This window comes from Mchenga conophoros, linkage group LG2 (genome assembly GCF_057382185.1).
Source record: "Mchenga conophoros isolate Kocher_MC1m ecotype Shallow Benthic linkage group LG2, M_conophoros_male_GT1.1, whole genome shotgun sequence".
Taxonomy (NCBI): domain Eukaryota; kingdom Metazoa; phylum Chordata; class Actinopteri; order Cichliformes; family Cichlidae; genus Mchenga; species Mchenga conophoros.
In genome coordinates, this window is record NC_140527.1 from 34704687 (window position 1) to 34715451 (window position 10765).

Below are 10765 nucleotides of genomic sequence, written 5' to 3' on the forward strand. Positions count from 1 at the left end.
TATACATATAAAAACAGGAATCGAAACTGCTCTCAGAGGAAGTGAGGTTGACCAGCTTCCTTATGCTGCTGATGTAAGACTGCAACCTCTGAGTGTGACATCCTCAGTAACACGGAGAAATGGTCAAGATGGACCTGTAGCTGATTCATTTTGTGGCTGTTTCTTTAAACAAATTCTTCCTTCATATAACGGCAACATTGTGATTGCACATTAAACCAGTCTTTGCTCACAACGTCCAGTCTTGGTGTTTTTCACATTGTGAACTAACCCACACTTATGCATCAGTGAAGCTAATCCCCTGGAGGATAGTGTGTAACTGCGGGAAAATAAATGAAACCACTTCATGTGACAACAATCTGCTCATTTAGATAACTTGTGTGAATAAGATAGGTCTGCATGATAAATCGCTAAATATGTAGGTTAGCAATTATCATTATTATTATTATTGTGTATTCAACTAAACTGTAATAAAACTGAAATGTAACAAACTGTCTATTGTGTGTGGACATAAAACTAGCTCATCACTTGTTTGAATGACTCAAACGTCAGTGTAAAACATTTTTTTAAAATTGTCATCTGAAAATGGTCAGGTACAAGGACTGGACTGAAAATGAGTGAAAAGGAAAAAAGATTTTCTTCAAAAAGCCTGGAGAGGGCGCATTTAAAAAAAACTAATTTAAAGGAATAAGGGGTGTCTCAAGGCATTTGCACAGTACTGTATTTAAATAAATAAATAAATATCAAGGAAAGAACATGATCAAGTCCCCGCGACCCAGAATTGGCTAAGTGGAAAACCTGGATGGATGTTAGAAACGAAAAATCGTAATTTTCTGTAACGTTTTGTGTGCTTTTATTACGAAAACCGTCGCAGCGGAAGTCTGATTCTCGTTAGCGGAAACAGGTTGTTAGCTCCAGGAAATCAGATGGTTGAAAAAAAAAGCCTTTCTTTCTGAAGCAGAACCCACCCTGTACACAGTCACATATATACCGGATCAGTAATAAACTGTAGCCAATGGACGGTGGGATTATAACACTGAGTCTGCGTCGATAACGGGCCCGGTTGCTAGGGCGCCGGGCTGGGCCGGAACCAGAACCAGGCCCGGACTAAGGGAAGGACGCAGTCAACGCTGCGGCGATACCGGCGGGCTGCTGTGGGGACTGTCATGCGGTTTGGGGTGAGGGTCTAATGTGTACCACCGTGACCTGCCGTCAGTAGACAACAAGTTCACTGACCAACGCCGGCGCTTGTGGTGAATCACATCGATCTAACGACTGAAAGCGCGAGGATGGCACAGCGGGAATTCAGCCAGGCGCGAGCTAGCTTTAACGCTAGCTAACGCCGGAGTTGCCGGACATCAACTTTTACTGTCTCACTAGCTGGAAAACGTAGAAAAACCCAAGTATGAGCGGTTGAACTGTTTATGTGAATGAGGGGGGTTATTGTATATCGTCTAACTTTTGTGGCTTCTCTCGTTAGCTCTCGTAAAGGCCTGATAAATGTTTGTGGAGCGAGTATAGCAGTCGTTAGCTGCTGAGTTAGCCCGCCTTGACCGCTCCAATGAAAGAATACAAAGTTGTCGTGCTGGGCAGCGGCGGCGTCGGGAAATCCGCGCTCACCGTGCAGTTTGTCACCGGCACTTTTATCGAGAAATATGACCCGACCATCGAGGACTTCTACCGGAAGGAGATCGAGGTGGACTCGTCGCCCTCCGTGCTGGAGATCCTGGACACGGCGGGGACGGAGCAGTTCGCGTCCATGAGAGACCTGTACATCAAGAACGGACAGGGCTTCATCCTGGTCTACAGCCTGGTCAACCAGCAGTCTTTCCAGGTACCCCAGATGCACCACACACACCTGAAATCTGCAACCGTATGTGGTTAATCAGGCTGTGATTCATACTTCTCATGCAGGGAATGCTACAAGCCACATTATCGAGATTAAAATGTGAAGGCTAGGGCTCATTTGGACCCCCAATATCTCCATATAGCACTCATTTGTTGAAGGATGGCACCACACAGAAAACAAACAGTGCATAAGAAAGCTTAGATAACTATGAACCAGGTCTACTAAAGAAAATAGTCATCCCACGTCCTGATATTTTAGAGCCTTCAATATTAGCACTCGGTATTTAATGGATAATTACTTTTGAAGTACCAATAAATAAAAGTGCTTTAACTAGATGTGAAAAGAAGTTTTGGCCTTCCCAAAAGGAAATGTTTAGCAACCGTAAAATATATATTTGCATATTTCCAAAACTTTCATGAAAATTCACGAATGTCTGCTGGGTAAAACAAAGCTTTACCTCAACAATGTGACCAGTTTTGAGCCAGAAAAATCGTAATTAAATGTTTGCATCATGAAGAAATTGTGCCTATTGAGAAATAACCAAAGTTCGCATCTGCTTGATGATTAATTTTTTGTTTTGTTTAAATTTCAATATCTCACACTTCTTATTTTTCTCAATTTTTAAGGACATCAGACCAATGCGAGACCAAATAGTGCGAGTGAAGCGCTTTGAGAAGGTGCCGCTGATTCTGGTTGGTAACAAAGTCGACCTGGAGTCTGAGCGTGAGGTGGCCGGATCAGATGGACGGGCTTTGGCTCAAGAGTGGGGCTGCCCTTTTATCGAAACCTCTGCCAAGAGCAAGACGATGGTGGATGAGCTGTTTGCAGAGATTGTCCGGCAGATGAATTACTCCTCGCTGCCAGAGAAGCAGGAACAGTGCTGCACAGCCTGCGTGGTACAGTGAGGAAAAGGTAGGGACATCATCTAGCAGGGCTGTACCCATGCTCTGGACACACAGCACAGTTGGCCCCTTACTATTTTTACGAAATGTGATAAAATGTCCCTGTAGAGACGGTTCACAAGACTGTGTGGTGTTTTGAGTGCAGTGTGAGGGAGAGAGAGATTCGGCTGGAAGTGAGAAAGAAGAGTGGGTGGTGCTGCTCTGGGCAAACTGTTTGGTTTATCTTGTTATCATAAGATCGCAGAAAGTATGCAGCATGAAGAATGCAACTGTCTGAATGCTCAGGGCCGGGAGGAAGAGCAGGGGGCAATGAAGCAGATGGTCCTATGAGGCGAGTCGCAGAAAGAGGAAAATGTGACATCCTGAAAAATAATTTATGTTCCAAAACAGGAAGTTCAGTTTAGATTCTGTGAGAGATGCAACCGCGGTTTAAAACCCACCAGCCTTTTAAATCTTATGCAGCTGTAGGATTCTCGCCTGTCATTTAGTCTCAAATTAAAACAAGAAAATAAAGATGGCTGCTTTAAAAATTCTGAGTGCTAAACCTTTAATCATTACTCTGTTAATTCATTGTCATCTTATGGTGATATATGAGGTTGATTCTCCATCAGTACCTTTAATTTGGACTTTTAAGTTGTTTTTAACTAATGATGACATCTGTGAAGTTCAGGATCCAAAATGTGTCAGATAATCAATAATAAGTAATCCTTAAACCCTTTGGATTTTCTTTGAGTCCATCAACACGGTAGATTACGTTTTTTTGAAGTACTTCACATTTTCACGCTAGAAGTAAACACAGAACAAAACATACAGCTGAGTTTAATAGATGCTTCTGTAGACAGCAGGCACAGATGTGCATTCCAAATTTTTGAGTTAAGACTGGAACGATATCTGATCCAGTTATTAGATCAGTGGATCCCCAGCTCAGTGTTTTAAAAAAAAAATCCCAGTGAGCCAACAGATCAGACATTTTAATTTATTACGTATTTATAATTTAAAATGTCTGATCTGTTGGCTCACTGGGATTTTTTTTATATATTATATACTGCTAGCTAAATGCACAACAGTATCATAAATGCGTTTTGGGGCATAAATAAATGTAGTAAAATAAATGATGCGCCTCTCTTGAGAATGCTGCAGATATTGTTACTACTGTAGAAAGAGTGCCTGCTGTTGTCATTCTGCAGCAAAGTTAAGAAATTGCCAGATCAAACAAAATTTAATATTAGATAACCCAAGTAAAAACAAAATGGAGTTTTTTATTATGGGAAAAGATCTATCCAAAATCCCGAATTAACTGTGATTAATTCACAGGGGGTAAGTTCAGTTTCACTAGTACACCCTACCAGACATGTTGAATCAGGAAATCACTTAACGAGAACATGTCTAACAAAGTGAAGTAGGCTAAATTAACTCAAAAAGCAACATGTCGTGCTGTGAGTTAAAGAAACTCAAACTGATTAGAAACATTGACATCTCTTAGTATGGAAAGAGTTAAAAAGCAATTTCTAAGGCTTTGGAACTCCACTGAATCACATAAATATAGAGAACTGCAGTGCACATTACCAGCAGTGGGTGACCTACCAAAATTACTCCCAAGAGTGCATCAACAACTCATCCAAGAGGTCACAAAAGCACTCAGAACATCTAAAGAACTTTAGGCCTCACTTCCTGCAATAGATGTCAGAGTTCATGATTCAGAAATAAGAAAGAGACAAAAGCCACCGATGAACAAAACAAACCCAAAGGCTTGATTTGTGTGTGGCTAAAAACAAATGTGAGCTTAAAATATTTCTGTTACATTAGGTGGAGAACTAACACAGCATTTCATAAAAAGAACATTGTATCAACAGCCAAACATGGTGGTGGTAATGTGATGCTTTGGGGCTGCTTTGCTGCTTCAGGACTTGGATGACTTGATGTAATTGATGGAACTATGAACTCTGCTCGCTACAAAAACAGAAACAAAAAAACCTGAAGAATATCCTGTCATGAGATCATGCTTTGAAGCTCAAAATCATTTGGGTTTTAAATTGGGATGGGAATTGAGAACCTTTTCCCAGTATTTCAGTTTCTTGCCTGCCAATTAAGCCCAGCTTATTGTCCATTCATTAGGATAGGGATTTGTGCTGATGCGTGGGACTGTAGCCTGAGGTTTATGTTGTTAAATGGTAATTATGAGATGGTATGTTTCAGGTCATTTTACTGAGAAACGCGAAAGTAATGTGTCAAATTACTTCCTCAAAGTGTTCTGCATAATATATGTATAATATATGTGTGTGAATGGGTGGATGACTGGATATGTAAAGCGCTTTGGGGTCCTTAGGGACTAGTAAAGCGCTATATAAATACAGGCCATTTACCATTTACCATAATACATTATTTGTTTTTAATGTCCACCAACACATCAAAGACAGGAAAAGCCTCCAACATGCACAAACATTTAACCACACAGCACTATCAGTAAGAATTGAATCGATAAGGAATCAATCAGTAAATGATATGGATAGAGCTGGGCGATAGAACGATAACGATATGTATCGCGATATAACTTTTACTCGATAGAGAAATTAAGCTATCGCGATAGACCTCGCCGCTCTCGTCCTCTTAAAAAAAAAAAAAAAAAAAAAAAAAAAAAGGTCAGCCAATCTAAATTAAGTAGCGCAGAGCCGAACCAATCACAGCCGCAGCGTCACCTCGCGTGACTTGTTAGGTACAGCACAAGTGCCAAGCCGCACGTGTGTTTGTTTGGGAAGCAGCCAGCGGGTAATGGAGGAAATGAGTGTGCCGACTAGAAAAATCAACCGAGCGTGACCGAAGAGAAAACAGATGATGGTTCCAATGCCGGAGAGATTGTCGAACGGAAGAGCCATAGAAGTTCCGTAGTGTGAAGGTATTTCGGCTATTTCAAGTCTGACAAAAAACAGAGTAGCATGCACTGTAAATTGTGCCGAAAGCAAGTCTGGAAATACAATAAACTGGTGCATGCGTCACACTGTGCGCCACGTTATTGTTTCGGTGAAATGAATTTCTACAATACTGTTTCTGTTAATTGTACTCTCTGCAGTGTTTAAATGCTTACATATATACACACAGTTACTGTCCCTCCACACATACGACTCGGTTCTGCTTCTATGCCCCAGCTTTGTTTACTTTTTCCCACCGAGGCTTCTAGACTTCTGATTGGCCAACATTTCTGCACGGTTAGGAATCTAGCGCCACCTGCTGCTTTGGCATGTTCATAACAGCGTTTTCCTTCATTTCTGCCTTTATGTGTGGACGGGATTATTTTTTAAAACGAAAACGGAAAATCTCCGTTTTCAAAAATACCCGTGTACGTGTGGACGTAGCCTCAGTCTCTGACTGGAAGCGCTAATTCGTCATTCGGCTTTTGTCAGACTAAAGTAACTGTTAAAACTGTTTGAAAAGCTCAGCTATACAACAAGGAGAGATTGAGAATTTCCTTTTAGTTCTCAGTTTATTTGATATTGACAAAAGTTAGTCAGTTTTGTCTGTTCTTCTGTAAAACAAACTAAGATTTATTTTTAGAATTAATATTTTGTTTCTAAGTGGAATTGACAATTTAGTCTGTTTCGTTTGTTCTGTTTTGAAACTTAAACGCTTTAGCGGCTGCCTTTTGTGTAGTTTGCAATATTTGCCTTTATTTATCTGAAAAAGTCTCATGTTCCTTAAGTACATCTACCCTGTTGAACTTATTATGGGAAATAAATATTTAAATAAAAACAAGCTGCTGATTATTTCACATTTTACTTGTGAGCAACAGCACATTTAAATCTTACAAATATAGTTATTTGGCTTCTATCGTGATAGATATCGTTATCGCCTGAAATGAAAAAAACATATCGTGATATGAAAAAATCTCATATCGCCCAGCTCTAGATATGGATAATGGAATCTGAATCACTAAATTCTTATCAATTCCCATCCCTGGTTATGCAGCAGCACAATGAGATAAGTCCACCTCTCAAATTGAGATGCTTTGGTATGACCTTAGACTATTTATACTTGAAACCCTCAAAAAGTATTAGTGAATTAAAATAGTTCTGTAAAGAAGAGTGGGCCAGAATTCCTCCAAAGGGATATGAAAGACTCAATGCCAGTTATGGCAAACACTTGATTGCAGTTCTTGCTGTGACTAGCTCTTATAATTAGAGGACAATTACGTTTTCACATGGGGTCAGGTAGTTTGGGTTAGTTTTCCATAATATATGAAATCATTAAAAGCTGCTATTTGTATTTTACTTGGGTTATCTTTTTCCAATATTAACATTTGTTTGATGATCTGAAACCTGTAAATGTGGAAAAAGGAAACAAAAGAGAGAGCAGGGGCAAATACTTTTTCTCAGTACTGTAACTTCACTGTAACCTTTAAGCATCAGTTGCAAGCTTTACGAATTTCCTTTCCTTAAACCGCAAAACTCAGTAATTTAAAAATAAAACATCGAGCATTACCGTGTACACAGTAAACGCAACTCAAAATACCGCCATGTGAGTATCAGTTTTTATCCACAACTTGATTTTATCACACAAACCGTAGCGTTCCTTAAACATCGTTCTGTTTGGGCATTGACCTGCAGGAGGATGTAACCCTGCGTGTATTACAAATAAAGAAGAAATATACCTAAGAACAGTCAATACTGTTGCACTCCAGGATTCAAATTAGTTTAAGAAAGTAGGTTAATAAGCTACATGAGCAAATTTTATTATGTTTAAACAAAAATAATCCAGTATGAGGGCAGCCATTTTGGGTCCAGCAGGCTGCAGTACACTGGAAGAAATTCACTGGACAGTAATCCAAACAGTTTTTTGTTTTCTTGTTTTTGTGTTTTTTTTATTGTGCACAGAGTTTTTAAGTTTGAGAGAAAACCATTTTCTTTATGCACCTCGGACATGGAATACTTTATGCCATATCCTTAGTGGATTTAAAGCATCATAAGGATTGTTAGTAAGGAGACGTTTGCCGTCAATGACTTTTATTTGTACATTTTGTCTGAGCAGCAGTCCAGAAACCAGGGAAGCTTTAGTTTACCGTTACATATGGCAGAGAAAAGCATAAAAAACTGTTAAATAATCCAAACATGACTCTGACTTGTATTTGAAAATAACTTTGACATGCTTTGATCTTAAAAATCATTGCGTTTAACTTCACAAACCCTGAGCTAATGGCCTCCTGTCTTTCTGTTTCACAGACTCATCATTTGTCTGGATCCACCTCAAGCTTTTTGATGATCCGTTAACGCGGGCACAACCTGACTTCAACCCTGCTGATTAAAAACTTACCGCAGCTGGCAAAGTTTCTGCTTGAGGTGGTTTCTGACTTCCTGTCTCAGAGCATCTGACAGGAAAGACGTCGGTCCTATTTTTGATATCATAACTGTTAGAAGATGTTTCTGCTGCAACCTCAACGGCCTTCGCGATGACCCGGGATCAAGTTGTACTGACTGACTTTTACGAACGGCCACCTGTGAATTCGTCTTTTCGGGCTTTTTTGGTTTTTGTTTTTTATGTGTGTGTGGGGTTTTGTTTTTTTTTCTGAAATATCCCTGAAAGCAGGAGTGTTGTGAGGTTGCAGCATCTTTTTAAAGCTGCTTAAATCATTACTATATACTTTAATATTCCTTGTATTATGTCTCAAGTTTGGAATTTGAAAAAATTATTTCATATTATTGGAGCATTTTCACTTTTAAGCATGCTTACTTCAGCCAGTTTCCCATCCTGGTGTACTGTGCTGATCTTATTTTGAAAATCTTATTCCGTAAAACTGACACAAATTAAAGTAACGTGAGGTTTTTTTGTTTTTGTTTTTTTAGCTCAGCAGGGTGAATAACTGTATTAAACCAGTGATGCTTATTTTTAATTTTTCAGTAGTGTGAGGCAGTGAAACTCATCTGAAAGCACGCACGCTCAAAAGTGAAAATGTTTTTTACCGCTAATTCAACTTGAAGTGATGTGGATGAGCCATTTTGCTGTTTTCAGTCTCTACAAGGTGTGACTTGCGTGGACGCCGGTCTTCCATTTTCAGCTTTCTTGAGGGCAGTTTTTTATTTTGTTATTTTATTCTATTGGAGGGAGGGGGGAACGACTGCAGGAAGTTCAGCGTGCATATTTGTGTTTGACTCCATGACGCGTGTCACTTTAAATATTCAGAGACGCCGATTCCTTATCATTTAGAAAAAAATAACTTCCTCTGAAATGTGGATTAATAAGAAGTTCTGACACAGTTAATCAGATTTCACTTTGTATTCTTCTTTTTCTTATAGTAACCTATTTATTAAGAGCTAATGACACGGGCTAGCCAGTTTTAAACTTATACTAGTTATTTGCTTTCTGTGCATTTTTGGGATACATGCTATGTTGTATCTTTGTTTTGAAGCTAAGAATTTAACAGAGCCTTAAGATATCTGTTGCACCCCGTTTGGCCTCATATTTCTTTTGTTTGTTTGTTTTTTTTTCCCCCTGGAAGATAACAATTGTCATCATTTGGTAATAAACATGCTGGAATCTGCTTTTGTGATGTGACACAAATTTTGTCTTTTACTTGACTAAATAACCCTGATTTGATCATTTATACACTAGGGTAAACAAGTCATTGCTGAATTATTAAATTCACCAGCAGTCCATAATGTAATTGGTGGGTTTATTTTAATAATTTAATTAAATTCTCAACAAAACTATTAGATTTACAAAAAATGTACATTTTAGTTAGTGATGTAAGTATTTGATCACCTTGTAAGACGTGATTTGGTGCTTTGTCAGATGTGTCATGCAAATTTGGTATAAAATATGGACATAGCGTGCGTGAACCACTGCATAATTTTGAGCCAGAGGTTACCATTAACTGGGTATTTATTATTTAATTAGTGCTAATTTCACTCATCAAAACTGGAGAATAATTTCTTGCGTGATCTGTACCTCCCAGGAAGCTGTAATGTTAGTCAGATAATCCAGAAATGATCCAAAAGGCACCAACAGCACACAAACAGTAAAGAGGTCCAGTTTAATGGCTCAAAATAGTAGCTGAGGCCTAGCAGACCACAATCTGATCCAACTGCCTGTGTCAGGACATGCAGCTGTGATGAATGGGAGAATTATCCACAGAGGCCAGGCTGTAAAATTAGGCATATTAACATGGGAGTCTCTTTTGGAGTCGCCCTCAAGTGGCCAGTAGAGGAACTGCAGTTTCTCTTCCTCATTCCAGCTGTCAAGCATGGTGGTGGAGGGGTGATGATCTGGACTTATTTTCCAGCCACAGGCCCTGGGCATCTTTTAGTCACTGAGTCAGCTCAATGACTCAGTGACTAAAAGTCTGAAATAAATAAATGAAAATGAAATGAACTCTACATAAAAGTATGCTCAAATGTGAGGACATCTGACAGATAAAGCTTGGCCGAAGTTGAGTCATGCAATAGGTCAGTGATCCCAATCACACTAGCAAATCTACATTAGAATGGCTGAAATGGAAAGCAAGCACTGCACAGAGACACCTTTATTTTTTCACATGACTGCTTATATACACAGAAAGATGGAGTTTTATTTTCTCGACTTATGAAAGTAACAAGAAATATTAAGGATGCTTTATGTTTCCCTAAAAGAGAACTAAGAGCTTAAGATCTCCTCAGTTCTGCTGTGAGGACAGTTCATACTATGTGAAAGGTGCACGGTACCTGAAATCAGCTCTACCGAGGTTTCCCAGCAATATCTGGGGTTTGTAGTCAACGTGAAAAAAATGGGCCTTGGGTCCTCTTTACTGCACCTTGATACATAAATGAGTGCATGCAGGTTTTAACACCATACCTGACATGTGCACCAATAAGGCCCACACAACAACTTTTGTGATGTTTCTGGTAAACGAGCAAGAAGAGTTCCAACTTTTAATCGTCTAAAAATAAACACTGCCAGTAATAGGCCACACTTTCCATTTCCTTGTTAATGTGTTTGTTTTTTCGTGCACCAGCCTGGCAGTTTGTTATCTGTGTGTGCGCGTGCGCACCATTTG

General features: G+C 39.3%; 1 protein-coding gene across 1 annotated transcript; it reads left to right on the forward strand.

Annotated features, from left to right (window-relative positions):
* Positions 1-885: 885 nt before the first annotated feature.
* rap2c (RAP2C, member of RAS oncogene family) lies at positions 886-9274 on the forward strand. The gene is made up of 3 exons (XM_085297522.1): positions 886-1831; positions 2473-2758; positions 7959-9274. The coding sequence occupies exons 1-2, from the start codon at positions 1559-1561 to the stop codon at positions 2749-2751; spliced, it is 552 nt and encodes a 183-aa protein (XP_085153648.1). The 5' UTR covers positions 886-1558; the 3' UTR covers positions 2752-2758; positions 7959-9274.
* The last annotated feature ends 1491 nt before the right edge of the window (positions 9275-10765 follow it).